Here is a 19,920-nt window from a genome sequence, read left to right as displayed (position 1 = left end):
GAGAGAGAGAAACAGTGTGAAAGCACAACATCAGTCAGCTGCCTTCTGCACGGCCCCCAGTGGGCATCAAGCCCGCAACCCGGGTATGTGCCGACCGGGAACCGAACCAGCCACCTCCTGGTGCACAGGACGACACCCAACCAACTAAGCCACATTGGCCAGGGCTTAAGAATTATTTTAAAATAAATGTTATAGCCCTGGCCGGTTTGGCTCAGCAGTTAGAACGTCGGCCTGCGGTCCGGAGAGACCCGGGTTCGGTTCCCGCTAAGGGCATGTACCTCAGTTGCAATTTGTCCCCGGCCCTGGTTGGTCGTGCGGGTGGCAGCCACTCGATGTGTCCCTTTCACATCGATGTTTCTCTCTCTCTTCCTCTCTCCCCCTCCCACTCTACCTGAACAAAAAATAGAAAAATGTCCTCAGGTGAGGATAAAAAAAATAAACAAATAAAATAAATGTTATATGTTTGTATATTTAGCTGCCCCACCCCCCACCCCCCGCCTCCGTCATTTGCCCTTCAAAATCACTTATTTACTCATTAGGATAACTAATTATTTTTACATTGCCTATTATATACCACTGAGAATGTTATATTTGGATAAATCAGAATTTATCCAGAACCTTTGCTTTTTTCCTTCAACTTTTAATTAGGAAAATGATCAAATAGAGAAGCTAAGAAAATACTTTGGTGGATACCCGTATAACCGCTGGATTCTGTGATGGTTACATGTTGCCATTCTCTCTCTGCATACACACATGTGTTTGTGCATGTTTTTCCTGAATGGTTCAAAATAAAGTTGCAGATAGCACTTTAGTTTTCCCCTGAGTTGCTAATGCATACATCTCCTGAAGATAAGAGTATTCCTCTCTGTGACCAGCATCCTTATCAAATGAAGAAAACCAATTGTCACTATCCAATACTATCTGCTTCCCAGTCCGGCTTCAGCTGTCTCTGATTGCCCAAGAATGTCTTCTGTAGCAGTTTATGTGAGCAGGGGTCCAGCGGTCACACATGTTGTGGATTCTTGCTGTAGAGCACACCCTGAGTTTGGTTTTATTTAAAACTATGAATAACACATCCGTGTAGATGATGCATGTAGAACTTTCTTCTGTGTTAAATGTGTTTGCTGTTCTTGTTGTGAGCAGCAGCCTAAGCAGACTGTCTCCTTTGCAGAACTTACTATCTCCAATGGACCCAGACGCCGCCCGCTGAACGAGGAGCAGGAAGAACCAGGCGAAGGGAGTGAAGACGAGTGGGAGCAAGTGGGCCCCAGAAACAAGACTTCAGTCACTCGCCAGGCGGATTTTGTTCAGACCCCCATCACTGGCATTTTTGGAGGACACATCAGGTTAATGCTTTTCTGGAATAATTTAGTATTTGTCTTTTTCAGGGTTTTGAGATTTTTCTAAAAGGGAAGGGTTTAAGACTTACCCTGAGAAGTTTTGATGTAATGGTTTACCTCTACACTTCTGTGCCCTCTTCCCTTGGACGTCCAATACTTCTCTTGCCAGACCCCATTGCACTCACACTGCCCATCTGGCCTTTCTGCAGAGGGCGCTGCACCCCGGGCCTGTCCTCTCCTGGGCACTCACTCCCCTCCTTCGACGTTTGCTTTCATTCAGCCCTACTGTTCACAGCTAGGTAGGAAGGGAAGGACAAGTTACTCGAAACACATCTTTTGTTAAGAGAAGAAATTGTTTGTCTGATTGGAGGAAGTTAAGCAGTGGGACCAAGTGAGTTAGAAAGTTAAGGGGATGTGGGAGAGCTACTTATACATAAAGGAGGACATGTGACCCAGGCTGGGGTACCTGGCACCTCCTCTGCCCCAGTTCCCTCAACCAACTGCTTTTCACAAGTTCACCAAGTCTTCCTGAAAGGTTTTTGTTTGTTTACATTAGAGCCGTTCAGTACTGCCATGATGTGGAATTCAGTAAGACTCGTGTCGTCTACTGGGAGATTCACTCACCCAGTCTGAAAGGGCCTCATTATAGCACATTTCCTCTCAGCAGAACTACCAGGGTGGTGTCTTAGTGAGACTCTCAGCTTTCCGTTGTCCCAAATGCTGTGTATTCACAAGAAAGAACACCCTTTCACGGCGTCGAGGGTTAGTTCAATCTCTCCCTGCTCTAAAACAGCTTAGATTGAGTACCTTTCAACAGGCTAATGAAAACCTCAGAAAATCTGCACCAACTCCTCCCTGGCTAGTCAGTGATGCTGTAGGACTGCATTTAGAAGCCAGTGGTGCCACCATGTGACCTTGAACAAGTCATTTCTGTGTCCTTTGCTGTGAGTTACTCCCAGAGCCCCTTTCTATTCTGGAATCTCCATGTCGGCCTGCACTCAGGTGTGCTCTGGGGAATGCCCGGCCTCCAATCGCTGCTGCGGTAACTTGTTTTTACCAGATATAGCTCCTTGGGTTGGGCCGTGTTGGGAGAAGGAAGCAGGGGTCCAGGTCTGTGAGCAGCAGTGCGAGGAGGCCGAGTGTGATCTGAGCTCTCCATTAGCCCAGCAGCCTGATGTTAGCATCCTTGGGGCACTGCTCGGATGGGAGAGCGGGGTGATGAGGGGATAGAACACATGGGTGTAAAGAGAGCACCGCACTTCTGCTCAGACAAGTGTCAGGATTACCGTGCCACTGATGGCCCCCATACCCGAAGGTCCCCACTATGTCCGAGGATGACCAGTGGGAAATCCAGAATCCACTTTGGGGCATTTCTAGCTTAGCCTGAATGGCTCTGCCGTGGTCCCTTGCCTCAGCCTCTGTGGGCTTTGTGTTGACATTGGTTGTTGATATGTCTTTTTGAAAAATGGTAAAGGAAAGATAAACACTTGCTTATAATTTAGGGACTTCTTTTATTTGCATAGCAGCCATTGTTCAGGATGATTCTTTAGTCAGACCAGTTGAAAGGTTTTCTTCTAAAGTTTGTCCCCTTTCTCCCGGGGCACTTTTGATAAAGTCCAGGCCCTTTGAGCCAAGAGGACCACTTCTTGATTTCTTCACCAACTTTAATTAGTGATTTTTCCACCTTTCTCTGGAACCAAGGGAGTGGCAATCATACTCAAGTCTTTACACTAGAAAGGGGTGTGGAGATACTTCCTCAGACTGCACTGGGAAAGCGCCCGTATGAAAATCAAACCCTAAGCAGAAAAGCTTTTAGCTTGCTCTTCATTTATCTGGTCTAAGAAATCTGAATATCGTCCTGGCTGGTTTGTTCAGTGGTTAGAGCATTGGCCCGCGGACCAGAGAGTCTCAGGTTTGGTTTCCTCTAAGGGCACGTACCTCGGCTGCAGTTTGTCCCCGGCCCTCATTAGGGCCGTGTGGGTGGTGACCACTCGATGTATCTCTCTCACGTCGATGTTTCTCTCTCTCTCTTCTCCCTTTCTCCCTCCCATTCTATCTGAAAAAGAATTAAAAAAAAAAGTCTGAATATTTAGCCACACCCATTTTATTCCGTTTATAAACTAGGTCACCCAGGCTGCAGAAATAGAATCCCTTGTTGAACTCTTGGAATGTTTCCTTGCTGAGGCTAAGTGACAGATGGGCCGAACACACAATTTTTACTCAGAAAAACTTAGAAAAAGAAAAATGAAATGAAAAACCAGCTAAGAAAACAAGGTTGAATTGGCAGCCTTCTTCTTGAGGGAGGTAGCCCTGTTTCCTGGAATGTTAACTTGTTTTTTATTATACGCACCCTGCTCTTCTTCTTTGTAAGTCATTTTTATAGGGGAAAATGCCATTAAAAATATTCTGTTTACCTTGAGGTTTCCTCTCTTTTATTAGAGCAGGCTGTGATACTTTGAGAAAATGAAAAGTGTCAGCATTTTGAGGCCACGGTGAGATAGTCACATTTATTAACTGGTGCATTAAATAAATGGTGGAGTGGAGGTGAAGGGATTTGAAGGTGAAATATGTTTTCTTCAGAGCACTTGAACTGGGAAATTATCAACTGTTGGATACAGTTGCTAGAAATACTTAGGAGGTGGCATTCAGCAGAATTATTTTTAAATTCAGTATATTTTTGGCCTTTTCTGTTCTCTGGTCTTCTGAAAGTGATATTGAATAATCTTATTTTCACTGTTTATTCCTCTTCTCCTGTTGGATAACCTTAAGAGAAAGTGGGAAGGAGTGGTCTCTTAAGTTTTTTGTTTTTGTTTTTAATTCTTAGGTCTGTGGTTTACCAGCAGAGTTCAAAAGAATCTGCCACTTTGCAGCCATTTTTCACATTGCAGTTGGATATCCAGTCTGACAAGATACGTACAGTCCAGGATGCGTTGGAAAGCTTGGTGGCAAGAGAGTCTGTCCAAGGTTATACCACAAAAACCAAGCAAGAGGTATGTCCATGGTTGATCTTGAACCTTTCTACTGAGGCACTCTACTGTGGTAGAAAGAACACAAAATTAGGAACGAGGACAAGTGTATTTGAGTTCTGCCTCTTAAATCAGTTACTTACCTTTTTTGGACTGAAAGTTTTCATGTTTTTCGATGAAATGGTTGAAACAGATGATCCTAGCAATCTCCTTCAGCACAAGGTAACGGTCTTACGGATTACTTATCCCGAGCTGCACTTCATTTTCTGGTGCTCGAATCATGACACCACGAAATTGCACTGTCCCTGTCGGGCTGAACAGCTCGTTTACATTCCTGACATCCTGGAGCACAATTTCACGAGATTAGTCAGGACGGAAAAGATTCATGGCACATCTGTTTTGCATTTGATTGTAGATCTTCAGGGACATTGAAATGTAGAAAGCAGTTCTATTGCCTGCTGCTCTTTGATTTGATCTGGAAAAGGTAAACCGTCTTTAGGTCAGGAGACGAGGGGCAGGTCACAGCTCAGCGTGGTGCACTTGTCGCGCAGTCCGGGGGATGGGTCAGGGCTGCGCTTCGAGAACTGCTTGGCTCCTGGCTGTCCAGACGTGCCAGTTCGTGCCCATTTCCAGCTCTGCGCTTGAACGTCTTCTCCCTCTATGTCCTAGATCGGGGCAGTGAACTCATACATGTGTGTTGGGAGGTGAATGCAGGCTGGTTATTTTTGAACAATTTATAGTATTCCTGCAAAGCTTGATTTAAATAATAGTGCATAGTGGCTGCAAAGTGATGAAAGACATCCCGGCACAGAAAAGCTGTCAACTCCTTGCACAGCTGAGGTGGACGTACCCTTGCCTTGCAACTCGTGCTCTGAGTAAAGGAACAAAAGTAGGATGTGTTCCTCTGGGGTCTCTTGCTTTGGATTGGTCAAGCCAGCCTCTTGGGGGATTTACAGAAATTATGCCTAATCTTCTACCATATTTTCTGATTGCTTCTCATGGGCAGTTTTGTTTAAAAGATAAAGGTAGTAGCCCTGGCCATTGTGACTCAGTGGATAGGGTCATGAGTTAAATTCCCAGTCAGGAGCACATACCTGGGTTGCAAGTTCAGTCCCTGGCCTCGGGTGGGGGCATGTGTGGGAGGCAGCCAGTTGGTGTGTCTCTCTCACTTTGATGGTTCTCTCTCTTTCTCCCCCATCCCCCTTCCACTCTCTAAAAATCAATGGAAAAATATCCTCAGGTGAGGATTAACAAAAAATAAATGAAAGATAAAGGTGGTAGGAGTCAGTGACAAAACCTTGGCAGTTGGCTTTGTGAGTAAGCTGAGCAGATTCTGGGGGTGGGCCGAGTGGAAGAGAGAGAGAGTGGGTACTTGTGTCAAGAGAGGTCGGTTCGTGCGGCAGGGCTGTGAACTTGGTTGTGGGGACTGGGGACTGTCCAGGGCTCGCTCTGTGGCAGCTGTGACTCCAGAAGTGGACTCACTGTCCTGGCCACCGTGCCACTCGTCCTGCTGTCTTCTCGGAGCCACTGTGTGGGCTCCTGCTGCTGCTGAGGCTCTCCCTGGGCCCCAGGAGGGCCCGTCCGCGGTGTGCCTGTCGCTCTCCCTGCTTCCGCTGCTTAGACCTGGAGTTCCGGGAGGGCGTGTAGTGGGAGGTGCCGATCGAGAGAGGTAGTTGTTGGCTGTTGTCAGAGGGTGGTAAGAAAAGCTGAGTTATTCTGTTTGGCAGGTTTAGAGGAAGGATCCAAGAAAGAAGGGCGTTTTGGTAGAGCCTTGAAGTCGCAAAAGAACATTGCTAACTGTTCTAGCTCCATGGTCCTGGTGGTGTGTGGTTATCAGATAAGAGTGAGAATACTCAGAAAAGCAGATGTTCGAGGAAGGAATGTTTTGGACAGCTTGTGATATCTGTAAAGAGCAAATGACACATTTTCTGGAGTGTGTTTTTTTTTAATTTACTTTTTAAAATACTGAGTTTAATTATATAACATTTTTAGGTCAAACGTCTTTCTTTTTCTGTGGGAACACAGAATGATGGTCCATGAGAAAATAGGATTATACAAAATATTTGCTATATAGAAAAGGTCTGCTTTTGTTGAGTGATGAGAAAATGTGCCTCAATTTGTCTGGAAATCCAAAACACATCGAAGAACTTCAGATTAACCTCCTTATGAATTGCTTGAAGTATAAGGTCAGCATCATAGGTCATGACACTGAGAGGCATCCTGGATTTACTCTGATCTAACTCTCGATTCACAAGTGAAAGCTGGAGACATCATCCCTGCTTTTAACTGTGGAGTTGTCGTCACACTTTTCATTAACTCACAAATTCTTGTTAGATACAGAGGCACGAGAATACAAAGATGCACTGGGCATACAGAAAGGCAGAGGGTGGTCTTCACACCGAGGGTCTTAGTCCAGGTGTGCAAACAAGTATGGAGGGGTTTATAATCTCGGTAAACCTAAGCAGTGATAACCACTGAGCTTGCTTTCCAAAAGTCTGGCCTTTAACATGCCTTTAGCCAAATATATGTATAGTCCTCCGAAAACTTTCTCACCACTTTATATATCCTGCTGTCGTTTAGATTGTTATTTCACAAATATTTTCAGCCAAAGTATTCTCCATGTAAATACAGGACTCATTGAAGAATTTATAAGTACAAAGAACAATAAAGGAATTAAGTATTGTTTGTGAAGTTGCATTTCAATAAAAAGCATTCATTAGACCTATGAAAGTACATATTAAATTAATGGTTAGAATAAGTAGTTTTAGGGGTATTTAAGGCATCTAATTCAAGAAACACATTAGCCTCAGATTTACTAATACTATGAGAGTTATTAAAAAACAAGCTAATAAGTACATAACTCAAGGTGCTACTAAGGTTTTTGGTGGTTAGGCCAGTATGTCGTTGGTGCCACAGAGCAAAGGTTCTTAGCATGAGTTCCCAGATGGGCTCGGGCCAAGGAACCCTCTGCAGGTGTGTTTGCAGAGGGCTATGCATCTTTCTAAGAAGACTCAGTAGCCTCCTCAGGTGTTGGAAAGCTCTCTCCACCCAGAGTGGTGGAGACGCACCGCACACCCTTGGAGGAGTCGGCCTCAGCGGCCTTGGAGGGGGAGACGGCGCGGCCTCTGCTTCCCAGGTCAGCGGCCGCTGTGCCTGCTGTGCTTTGTGTCCAGGTGGAGATCAGCCGACGGGTGACTCTGGAGAAGCTTCCTCCTGTCCTCGTGCTGCACCTGAAGCGGTTTGTTTACGAGAAGACTGGCGGATGTCAGAAGCTTATCAAAAATATTGAATATCCTGTGGACTTGGAAATTAGTAAAGGTAAGGCATGTCTGAGGCAGGGGCATTTCTGGTGACAGTGCTCCTGGAGACATCAGTGAGCTTGGCATGTGAGCATTTCTGTTGAATGTCAAGAGGAAGGCATTTTTTTCATGACTTTTTGTTTTAAATTTCTTGACTTTTAATAGACCTATATAAAAAATGCCTTTTGTTGTTGTTAATCCTCACCTGAGGATATTTTTTTAATTGATTTTTAGAGAGAGTGGAAGGAGGGGGAAGAGAAAGAGAAACATTGATTGGTTGCCTTACACACACATCCAATCAGGGCCGGGAATCGAACCTGCAATCTAGGTACGTGCCCTTGACTGAGCTCTAACCACTGAACCACACCGGCCAGGGCTAAATGCCTTTTTAAAATTAAAGACAAAAATAAGTAAACCATATAATCTTACTAGATTAGAAAAAATAGGTCTTATCCATCAAAATGAGTATCATTTTTCTATAAACAATTTATAGGTTAATGGTACAAAATAATTTTTCTTATATTGCATATTAACAACTCTGTGGACCAGCCTGGTTAAATGGACTTTTCTTAGTGAATTGGGACTGTTTCCCATAGGACACGGAGGGTTTCTTGGGCCTGGTTGCAATACAGATTAGGAGGTTTGCGTGTCAGCCACACGTCTGCATCAGGTGACCTGGCTCAGCAGCAGCGGCACATTCGGGTTCTCTTGCTACAAGTACAGCTCAAAGGAAACTTTCCTCGAAATCTTCAGAATTTGTGAAAAACGTTTTGTGTGATACGGAAGCTTGATCAGGGGCACAGCAAGTTAGAATTGGTTCTCAAAATATCAAGGTGTCCAGAAAACAGGGAAGAGGACATGGGACAGCGTCTGTGGGTCTGGTAGAGCCCCTGGGTCCCTGTCATCTTCCCCTTCCTTCCTTTTCCCCCCTCAGCAGAGTAGCCATATTTCTTGCCTTTGGGCCATGTGACTAAGGAACTGGTGGGTGGCTGCCTTACGTTTATGATCGGCTTCTGCGGCACCCCAAGGATGTTCCATTTCCTTCTGCTTAAAATTCAGCTTCGTTCTCAGGAGTTAGCACCTTCAGTGGATAGGTTGGACTCCTGTGCCAGCTCATGGTCCTTCCCTCCCTCACATAGTGAGTGGCTTCATTGGTAGGCAGCATGTGTGTCCGATCCCATCTGAGGACCAGAACAGGGAAGAACTCACACTGGGTCATCCGTCCTGTTTTGCAGGGCTTTCGGGAACTAGCACACAGACAGTCACCAGGTGTCCTTTGAGCCACACTTGCGTCTTCCCTCACCCCCAGTTAACCACCTGATGGACCGACTGGTGTGGTTTCCTACACTGATTTTATTTGCATAGCTTTTCTTGATACATGTACTTTTGTATCAGCTGCCACCTCAAATGCTTTCTAGAAGGAGACATGCGACAGAGGTGAGGAGTAGAGAAGGAGCATTTATCTCCAGATGACCTCTCCCTGGCGTCTTAGTAGCACTTCTGCAAAGGGAACTGTGTGCATTAGGGGCTGAGGGCTCCGGCTGCACCAGCCTGTAGACAGCACCTCTGTTGCAGGGAAACTTGTCCCTGCTGCACAGTTGAAGTTTTGTGGTCTAACTCATGTGTAAGACTTTTTTTTTTTTTTTTTTTTTATCCTCACCCGAGGATATTTTTTCCATTTTTTATACAGATAGAGTGGGAGGGAGAGAGAGGGACAGAGAGAGAGAGAGAGAAACATCGACGTGAAGAGACACATCGAGTGGCTGCCACCCGCACGACCAACCAGGGCCGGGGACAAACTTGCAACCGAAGTACGCGCCCTTAGCGGGAACCGAACCCGGGTCTCTCCGGACCGCAGGCCGACGCTCTAACCGCTGAGCCAAACTGGCCAGGGCTCATGTGTAAGACTTTTAATTCTTGGGTTTTGTTGTTGTTTTTTAATCCTCACCTGAGGATATATTTTTTTTTCATTTATCTTCAGATAGGGAGGGAGGGAGGAAGAAAGAGAGAGAGAAAGAAGGAGGGAGGGAGGGAGGGAGAGAGAGAGAGAGAGAGAGAGAGAGAGAGAGAGAGAGAGGGAGAGAGAGGGGCATACAGACTGGTTCCTCCTGCACGACCCCAGCCAGGGCCGGGGACTGAACCACAACTGAGGTACGTGCCCTTGACCAGAATGGAACCCAAGACTCTTTGGTCCGAGGCCAACACTTCAACCACTGAGCCAAACCAGCCAGAACTGTTTTGTGTGTGGTTTTTTTTTGCATTTAGGTTGGTACCCCCCCCCCCTTTTTTTTTTAGAACATCTGCTTTTAAGTGGTTTCTAGCTTGAGCTTAATAGGTTCAGTGTATTGCTTATATATATTTTTAAATATCTTTTTATTGATTTTTTACAGAGAGGGGAAGGAAGAGAGAGGGATAGAAACATTGATATGAGAGAGAAACATCCATCTGCTGCCTCCTGCATGCCCCCTATGGGGGATTGAGCCCACAACCCAGGCATGTGCCCTGACTGGGAATCGAACCGGGACCTCTCAGTCTATGGGATGACACTCAATCCCCTGAGCCACACCGGCCGGCCTGCTCATATTTCTTGAATGGATTGGTTTTGGTTTCATCTTTCACTACATTATGCAGCTGATTTCCTCATGGGTCATTTTGTATGCAAGTAAAGGGATGGCGTTCTGTTTCCCTGGTCTACCAGATGGCTTATGTGAGTGGTGACTGTTATTACCTTTGCTTCTGTTACTCTGAGCCTTTCTGTTTGTGCTTTTATAGAGGGGACCTGTTGATATTTTGTTTTTCAGAACTGCTCTCTCCAGGAGTTAAAAGTAAGAATTTTAAATGCCACAGAACCTATAGACTATTTGCAGGTAAGTGCATTTGCATACTGTTTTCCTATGAAACAATGATAAGGGGTTTCTACCCAGGCACAGTTTTGCCATAATACCTCAACATAGAGAATAGATTTCACTATCAGTATCACTGTAGACTCTTAAGTCAGGAAATCCTTTGAAAATGTGTTTTACCTGAACTTTGATCCTTGGAATTGACAGAATGTCCTCTTGGCTCTAAGCTGAGCCCAACGTAAGACCTCATTTGGCATGACCGTCTCTGTCTCTGAGACAGAGGAGTGGGTTTGGGCTGCCAGGCTGGCACTGTGAGAATGTGGCCTTGTCCTGCTGCAGCTGTGGTAGCTGTGCTCCATGTGCTTGGAGTGACAGTGACGGAGTCACCCAGCCAGTCTAGGAGTCCCAGACTAGAGTTTCACCACATCCTCTTCCGTGTGACACTGTCCGGTGTGCATGAGAGGGTGGCCAGAGCTCACTGGCTCCTGTCAGTCACGGGAATCCCCCGAGGGAGGGCGAGGGGGGCACTGGCACAGCCCTGTCCTGGAACTGGGGGCCTGGCACTTCCTGCTGTGCCAGCTTGTCTTCTAGGCCTTCCTGCCATTCTTTCTTTTTTGTATCATGCCCCAGAGGCTTTGTCTCTCTTTTGATAGTTGTCACTTGCGATACTGGTGTTTGCTTGCTTTTCTGACTCCTTTCATTAGAGTGTTTTAGCTTCTTTATCATCCCTCCTTTTGTGTTGCCTTTGGTGAGCCTGTGTGTAACTTAAAATGACACTACTTGACCCTCACATGTGTATTAACCTTTACATTAGATATCTTTCATGTATCTCATTTATTTTTTACAACTGTCCTGAGGAGTAAGTGGTGGTATCCCCATTTTATTAAAGAATAAACAGAAACTGTTGCCCGAGAGGATCATTCACCATGGTGACCTGCAGAGCAGGGCTTCATACTCCTCTGCCCTCGGCCCGCTCCCAGGGTTTAGGATGCTGGATTGGTCCTGGGGCATGGTGAGTCCCTGTGCCACGTTAGCAGGTGTTTGGCCCATCGGCTCTTTTCCCCACCAGGTACTATTCCTTTGACTTTCTTTTCTCCCCCGAGGCAGCTGGCTGGTCGTGGCCCCTCCCCAGCCCACTGGGACCCCTACAAGGTGGCAGTGGGCACCTGTCCTGCCTTGGGATGGAGGCCCTGAGGCCACAGTTGGCACTCAGACTCTGCAGCCTGCCTCTGCAATCGGAGAAGTCCCCGGGACCCAGCCTGGCTCCCTGGGGTTTGGCACTGAGGTCCCAGTGCTGACTGTTTCTGGGCGGTCTCCCTGAGCTCTCTCCCTTTGGGACCCTTGCAGGGGAAGGCTGATGGCCAAGGCCAAGGCTTAGGAGTTCCTTGTCTCCTGGTGAAGGGGTCCCAGTGAGAGCACATGCTCCCCCACCGGCCACAGCCTGGGGTTCACACCTGAGCTTTCACCTGCACCCTGAACCCTCAGCTTGCATCTTCTAATCTCAGAATTAAAGTTGCTGAATTAGAATTGCTTGTAAAATGAAAGTGAAGAGGTACTTTGTGAAATGGTTCTGGTTGTGGGACCACAGAACAGGTTAGTAAAATGTATGAGCTTTTATGAAAGTGCTCTTGGTTCACTGTTGTCCCCGTCAGCTGGGCGGCAGCCTGTCACTGCGTTAGTTACCAGGGCTGCTGCTAGAGACCCGAGGACGCACAGAGTGCTGTGCTCATGGATTTTTGGAGTGGAAGTGTCTTACAGGAAACACAAATGGGTTAAACCCACAGGTCCTTTAAGTCCTGCTGGCTTGGTCACTTTGGAAAAGCTCTTTCTTACCCAGGTCAGTTAGATCTTGGAGGTGAAAATCCAGAACAAGCAACCCAAAGTGGGTGTGGAGTCAGAGTGTCTTCCCTGCCCTGTGGCAGCCCCTGTGCTGGGCCGCTATTGGTTCCCACAGATCGCTCTGTAGTCTTGCTGTGCTGTGTGAGCAGTCATCTCCATCACATGGCTGCCAGGGTCGCGCCTCAGCAGAGAGGCTGCGGTGTGCAGAGTCCAGGCTCTGCAGTGACGGCAGCCTCAGCACCCTTCCCAACCAGCTGAGGTGGCCTGGGGTGGATTTGGACCACCTTAGAAGTGACACCTGTTGCTAGAGCCTGGTGACATTCAAGCCCTTTATTGCTGAAAGTCCCCACCAGCTAAGTCTTGTGCCTCTCCAGGGTATTGTCCTTTATGCTGCTGCTGGTAGTGCACACTCACCTCTACAGAGTGTCACTTGCGACTTTGTCCCTCACCCAGGCTCATGTCTGCTGTTGGCCGGCCACCCTTCAGCCCCTTCTCTTACCAGAAAGGGAGGGATGTGTCCTCTGGCTGTCTTTTACTATATTCATTGCATATTTCAACAGGTATATAGGGTGTCCAAAAAAAAATGTATGCACACTTGGAGTACTTATAAATTCCAATAGGTTAAATCTGAAAAGAAACATCGATTGAGCTATCAGCTATTAAAGTGTTTTAGGCCTTTGACTAAGGTTTCTTGATTGACTTGTAGAATTTTTAAAAAGTAAATAAGTGGATTTTTTTTTCTTTTTCTGTTTAAACACTGTTGTAGAAAAACAGCAATTTTTAAAAATGTTTTCATTGATTTTTTTGGTTGTTGAGAGAAAGGAAGGGAGAGAGAAACATGATCGGCTGCCTCCTGCATGCCCCCCACTGGGGATCAATCCCACAATGGGGAATCGAACCAGGACCTCTCAGTCCATGGAATGACGCTCAATCCATTGAGCCACATGGCTAGTGCCATCTCTGCAGGTCTGTTCCACAGCTACATACTCAGACTGCCCAGCTAATAGTCCTGGCGTCTCTCCTGAGACAGGTGCTGGGAGTCATCATAGAAGGCAGTTCACAGAAAACTTAGGATTCTCATATTTTCATGTAATAAAGTATATTTCTATGTCACCAACAATCAGTTCTGTGGAACTTCATCTTATTGCAATATAATTACTAATTATTCTAGTTGGTATTTAGGTTTTTCCTTTTTTTTTTTTTTTTCACTGTTATAAAATCTTTTTCTGAGATTCTAATAATCTCTTTAGAACAGTCTTACAGTGAAGTTGGCTAGATCAAGGGCGTGAACATTTGTGGATGTCTGTATTTTCAGATGGTGATTCGTGTATACTGCTTTTGGCTCTGTAGAGGTGTCTTTCATGTTCTAATTACCACTGTTCTCTCTAAAGTATTAAATATTCAGATGGTTGATAATCTTTGCCCAAAGGGTTGACAAATGGAACAACCTTATTTAATCGGCATTTGTTTTATTGTTTGTGAAGTATTGAACATTTAAACTAAATTAAGATGTGTTGTATAAGTTTTTATTGTAAATTGTTTAAGGTTTTTGTGTTGGAATAAATTGCTTTGTGTGATCACATTTCTCTCACCTATGTTGGTATTTCATTCGCAAGAAAGGCAGATATTTGAGGTAGTCAGGTGGGTACGTTTGTGCTGTGGGTGTGCAGTGCTGTCTCACCGGGTCTCCTGCCGGGCCCTCTCTTCCAGTGGTCTACCATCACGGCAGCAGTGCCACAGGCGGTCACTACACCACAGACGTCTTCCAGATCGGCCTGAACGGCTGGCTGCGCATCGACGACCAGGCCGTCAAGGTGATCAACCAGTACCAGGTGGTGAAGCCCACTGCAGACCGCACAGCCTACCTCCTCTACTACCGCCGCGTGGACCTGCTGTAGCCGCCGTGCGCTGTGTGCTGAGCTGCTTGTAGAGCAGCGGCTTCCTGACTCCTTCCTCTCGTGGCTCCTTAGAGCGACTCTTCTTCCCTTTTGCAAAAGTGGGCTAGAATGAAAAGGAGATGCCTTGGGGTTTGAGCGCAACAGTTTATGTTGTCTTCTAACTTCCAATCAAAATCATTTGGTTGAAACAGACTGTCGCTTGATTTAAGAAAATACACAAATACCCATAATTCTGAAATAATGCTGATTCCTGAGTAAGAAGGGGAACTTGCATTTGATTCCCAGTCTGATTGCTTAGTAGAATAAATTCTGCACCAGCAACACTTGTAAATTTGTGAAAATGAATTTTATCTTTCCTTAAAAAATGAATTTTTTAATCCATCACACTTTTCTCCCCCACCCTTTAGTTTTTGATAAATGATAAAAATGAGCCAGTTATCAGAGAAGAAATAGTTCTTCAAAAGAAAATAAACACAAAAAGTAAGTTGCTGGTTCCTAACAGGAAAAAAAATACATTTTGATAATTGTGCGATGAGAAACTGCTTACGTGCGCATCACAGATCACATCTCTGTCATTAAGGTGTTAGTCACGTGGATGGGTGGTGGTAACTGTTGCCATTAAAAGATTTCAAATTGCATTCATGCTTCTGTGTACACATAATGAAATATGGGCGAAATAATGAAGATTGATCTGAAGTCTGCTCTGTTGAATTCTGCTGCCCGCTCTTCTATAATGCTGCGTTTCTAATTGTACACAGTTTAGTGGTACCTAGGACTATAAAGTTGTCACCCATCAATAAAAATCACACAGTGGATTTAACATTGCGCCTGGTGCTTCTTTGACTGTGAGTGCCTCTTCTAGCAACTAGAATTCAGGCCCTTCGAGCAGCCTGACGTGTTCGTCAAAGGTGAACTGAGATACCCAGGTTACGCTTGTCTAATGTTTCCAGTTATAGCTAGTGATTTGGGTAAATGGGTTTGAGTCTCTGAGCTGCAGAAAAGGGGAGGTGGAGTGTCCCCCTGTTGTCTCTGTGCCCCTAGGCATTGTCAGCATCACCGACGAGGTGGGTTTAGATGGCCTAGCAGCTTTCCATCGTGTGCCACCGGGGCATCATGCGGCACGGACGCCACCTCGGGCTGTGCAAAGGAAGCCTTCCCCGACAAGGCGTGGAGAGGAGAGAAGGCAGACACACTCGGGCAGGCCCCTCCGGCGGTTCCTGTGTCCCTGGTGGCCCGGCTTTTGGCCCCACGCGCACAGTTCACCGCGGTGTCCTTGGATCTCCGGAGAAGCGGTGTACGCGGCCTACGCCTGCTTCCCAAGCTCCTCCGCCCACAACCTGGTGTTCCCAGGCACAGCCGTGCCCCTCCCACATTCAGAGCTTGCTTTTAAATGCCAGCCCTGGCACTGGCCACATGGCCTCTTCACCCTGTTGTGACCCTACTCTTCGATTCACTTGGCTGACTTACAAGTCACATTACAGTTAGCTTCTCATTAAAATAATGTACAATTCTTATGGAAGACATAGTGTTTGGAAGCCAAATTCATTTTGGGGGAAGCAACCCACACCAGCAGTAACCCAGCTAAAGATGAACCGAAACCTTGTTCGGAAGCACTTCATCGAGTCCAGGGTTGTGCTGTGAGCCAGGTCGTGTCCCTTCTGTTGGGAATGGCTCATCTGTCCTGACTGTGCACTCGGCCTCCATGACGGGTGTTGGTCCTCCTCACCCAGCTGGATAACGTGGTTCTTTACTGTTTCAAGTTCCCCAGGTGTCCTGTGTGAGTCGAATGGACTCCCTCTCCAAGAGTAAGCCCTCTGACCCGGAATGCCTTTCACATCGACGTGAGAGAGGCCTAAGGATGCTGTTGTTGGTACACAGCCTGCTTCCAAACCTTAAAACACATCCTGTGTATTAAGATGAGAAATTTTCCCTCAATTATTATTCAGGGATTTCTACATAATTTCTAAATTGCTAAGGTGTATATTTTGTCAAGCCCACAATTTGTTGAGACATTGAGGAACTTCCTTTGAAAGATCTCAAGTCTCTCTGAAAAGTGGTATAGATGAACTAAGTCCAATGGGACATTCCAGTGTCTTGGTCAACATGCACCGTGTAGTGATACTGATCCACTCATGTTGCTGTCCCCTGTGGTACACCCGGACGTTTTATTTTTTTAATGTTTCATTGATTTTTAGAGAGTTGGTGAGAGAGGTAGAAACATCGATTGGCTGCCTCTTGCATGCCCCCAACTGGGGATCAAGCCCACAAACTGGGCATGTGCCCTGACCAGGAATTGAACCTGTGACCTTTTAGTGGATGTGTCAGTGCTCAATCACTGAGCCACACCAGGTGGGCACACCTGGACATTTTAATTCAGCCTTGTGGTAGCCAGCAAAGGGTGCCACTCTCACCCTGGACACGAGTATACTGGGTTTGTAAGGTGAACGCTAGCTTTGTTTGAAAGAGAGCCTGCATCACCCTGTACCACCTACCAACTCCAGTTGTGTTTAGGCAGATGTAGCTTTCCAATTTCTATTAAGCCGGTCAGCACACCCAGCTGCAGACAGAATAGCATAGCTCAGGAAGGGACAAAATCTGTCGCAACGAGATGCCAGCCTGGAATTAAGAACTATCTACATTTGGTCCCTGGAGTGAATAATTGGCCCATGGATGGAGAGTAAGATCACTCTAGTAAATCCAGCATTTTCTAGGCTCCCAAGTGAGTTGTGGACTTATTCATGTTACCTATACTTGAGATTTTGAACTCATTGTTTAGTATTTTGTGCTGCAATGTTTAGGTTTTTCTGTGTTTTTTAACCCTCAAACCCTCACCGGAGGATATTTTTCTATTTATCTTCAGATAGAGTGGGAGGGAGAGAAAGAGGAACATCGACGTGAGAGGGACACATTGGCTAGTTGCCTCCTGCACTAACCGGACCAGGGCCAGGGACGAACTGCAACTGAGGTACTTGCCCTTGGCTGGAATCGAACCCCAGATACATTAGTCCGCCGGTGGATGCTCCAACTGCTGAGCCAAACCGGCCAGGGCTGTTTAGGTTTTCTGTAAGTTTCATAGACTTCTGCTGGCTTTAGATCCTTTACATTTAGGATTTTTTCCTTGCTGTTGGGGATATAAATTTAGTGGTTTTCCTTCATTAGCATTTGATATGTCTTTCTAGATGGCTCTTCAACTAATGTGAATGCTGAGTTATTGTCAGAGTATATTATAGGGAGATTTTTCTTAAATGTATCAATTATTACAAGACTGAGAAGTTCTCTGAAGGGAAGAATGTAATGAGGTTTATCTGGATGGCATATTGTTTGCCCAATAGCCAAGAAAGTGCACGAGCCACTCTGGGTTCCATTCAGAGTGAAAAACGGTGGTCATTTCTCTGTCTCATTTGAATAACTGTAGTTGAGCTGCCCGGGTGGCTCAGAACCACATTGTGCTTTCATTTCTCCGTGTAGTCGGTCACATCGACATGATCTGATGTGTGGGCGGCGGGAGCAGGAGCCTCATAGGCAGCAAATGCGCCATTCGATGTCTTTTCCTCCGTGGAAATGTCCTAGGCTCTCCTCGGCGGCCGCACTTGACCAAGCCAACTGGTTAGAAAATGGAGATCGCCGTCCACGTCATTCGCTTTGAATTAACCCAATAAACCAGTGTTTCGGGATTGCGCGGCTGTCCGCTAACTTGCAGGGATCCATGATCATCGCTTGTAGCCGTGCAGATCAGTCTGATGAGGTGTGTGAGTCCATCCGGGGAGACGCAAGACCCATGGCTTTTCGAACACTTCTAGAGCTCAACAGAGAAAACCCAATGAGGGCAGTGCATCCATAATGCCAGTTTCCTGAGGGGTCAGTGGATCCAGAAAACATTAGACAAAATCCGAGTGGTTTAAAAATAGTTCCTGTCTGGCAAGGCCACCTGTGAACAGCAACTCCACACACGATGCTGTGTTTTTCCTTTAAATCCAATCACAGCAAGTTGTCCGGCCTGCATGCTTTTCCCTCAGCAAACATTTTCTCTTGCTCCCTACGATTTTTTTTTTTTTTTTTTTACGTGTTATTATTCATCTTCTGGTCTGACCATTCCCATCTTATTTCAATCTTTTGGAGAAAATCTTATTTGCTTGGAAAATGAAATTCACTCCATAGCCTGGCTTCACCTTATGATGCTTGTTCTTTTAAGGAGTGAGCAGATGAACCCGTGAACAAATGTTTGGGCTCTGTCTGTCCTTACGCCTTGCCCCCACGAGAAAGGGTAGCTTGTGTTAGTTAGCAGGTGTTTTGACTCTCGGATGTCACGCTGATAGCATCGAAGATCTTTTCACTTTTGGTAAACTCCGTTTTGTAATACACTCCCGCTTAAGTGCTTGCTCTTAGTCTTACTTATCATTGATTGGGAGAGTATTGTTTGTTTTCTAACAAGTGAAATGTTGAGGTAGCTTTATTTATTCTACCGGATCAACCCGATCAAGATGTTTGTGGCCCTGGCTGGTTTGGCTCAGCGGTTAGAGAGCATCAGCCTGTGGACCAGTGATTTGCAGGTTCAATTCCGGTCAAGGGCACATATCTCGGTTGCGATTTGTCCCCGGCCCTGGTTGGGGTTGTGTGGGAGGCAACTGGTTGATGTGTCCCTCACGTTGATGTTTCTCTCTCTCTTTTTCTCTCTTTCTCCCACTCTATCTGAACAAAAAAAATGGAAAAAATGTCCTCGGGTGAGGATTAAAAAATAAAAAAGATGTGTTTGTGCATTTGGAGAGCTTCTGGATAGACTTTGCGCATTTGGGAACCCGATAAACCTCAACCTTAAGCTTCCATAAACATCTAAACCCATCCAGAGTGTATTTTGTGCTGTCTGCCATCTTCGTAGTTTATTTACCAAGTGTTGGTGGCTCTGGGATTAAGAGGTTGGGTCTGTCACTGACCTCGGGTTTCCCCCCTGTCCTTCAAAGAAAGCAAATCTCTTTACATGCTTTCTGAGTATTTGGGGATTTAAAAAAAAAAAAAAAATCATGATTCTGCTTTTAAAAAAGGATTGGAAGTCTTTTGTGTAGAATGTGGATTCACTTCCTGATCTGAGAATTGACTCTTCTCCTCATTCATTTTTCCCTTTCATCAGTGGGGCCCGGCCCTGGGCTCTTGGCACTGTCGGCACGTGTGTCTGTGTGCAAGGCCGCCGCTCACTGCTGCTCAGGTAGCTTCTGAGACCCGTCGGGCTGGATTTGCTTTCTTGCCCGTTTCATCCCATGGCAGCTGATAGCACAGTGCTCCGCCCCTGTCAGCTTTCCCGAGAACGCCACCCCCCCCCCCCCCCCGCGGTCCTCCTAGGGGTGCTGCAGCGGCGTGAAACTCTGTTTATGAAAAGGTGTTAATTTACTTTGCAGTGAGGCACACTGACTTTCTAGGAAGACATCCCGTTCCTGTGACTTCAGGTGTCCCCTGCCTCTGCGGTGCCCGCCCCCCTCCCAGCGAGAGGCACAGGCTGCAGAGGAGGCCTCCGCCGGGCTCCTGGCCTGGAGCATGTCCGCGGGCGCTGGCACCAGCCGCTCACAGCAGCACCCTCTGTGGCCACCTTCGGGGTGCTCTGCTTGCATCTCCTCTGGCCTCCCCGCCGCCCCTCCCCGCTTTGCGACGTCATTTCTGCGTTGGCTTAGGGCTTGGCATGGATTCTGTTTAAGATGTTCCCAGAGGCTAAGACTTAGGACTTCCTACAGCCCTGGCTGGTGTGG

The 19,920-nt window shown here is 46.5% G+C and overlaps 1 protein-coding gene across 2 annotated transcripts in view; it reads left to right on the top strand.

Annotated features, from left to right (window-relative positions):
- Positions 1-15,005, top strand: part of USP10 (ubiquitin specific peptidase 10) — a 73,823-nt gene extending 58,818 nt beyond the window's left edge. Inside the window, exons 10-14 of one of the 2 annotated variants that reach the window (XM_036274998.1) lie at positions 1,172-1,346; positions 4,165-4,330; positions 7,480-7,624; positions 10,407-10,472; positions 13,998-15,005. In XM_036274998.1, the coding sequence (XP_036130891.1) occupies positions 1,172-1,346; positions 4,165-4,330; positions 7,480-7,624; positions 10,407-10,472; positions 13,998-14,185 (740 nt within the window). In that variant the 3' untranslated portion in view covers positions 14,186-15,005. The remainder of the gene's footprint in view (positions 1-1,171; positions 1,347-4,164; positions 4,331-7,479; positions 7,625-10,406; positions 10,473-13,997) is intronic. The other variant, XM_036274997.1, reaches the window with a different exon arrangement.
- The last annotated feature ends 4,915 nt before the right edge of the window (positions 15,006-19,920 follow it).

The sequence above is a fragment of the Molossus molossus genome, unplaced genomic scaffold (assembly GCF_014108415.1).
Source record: "Molossus molossus isolate mMolMol1 unplaced genomic scaffold, mMolMol1.p scaffold_m16_p_21, whole genome shotgun sequence".
Taxonomy (NCBI): domain Eukaryota; kingdom Metazoa; phylum Chordata; class Mammalia; order Chiroptera; family Molossidae; genus Molossus; species Molossus molossus.
This window is presented reverse-complemented; position numbering and strand designations above follow the sequence as displayed.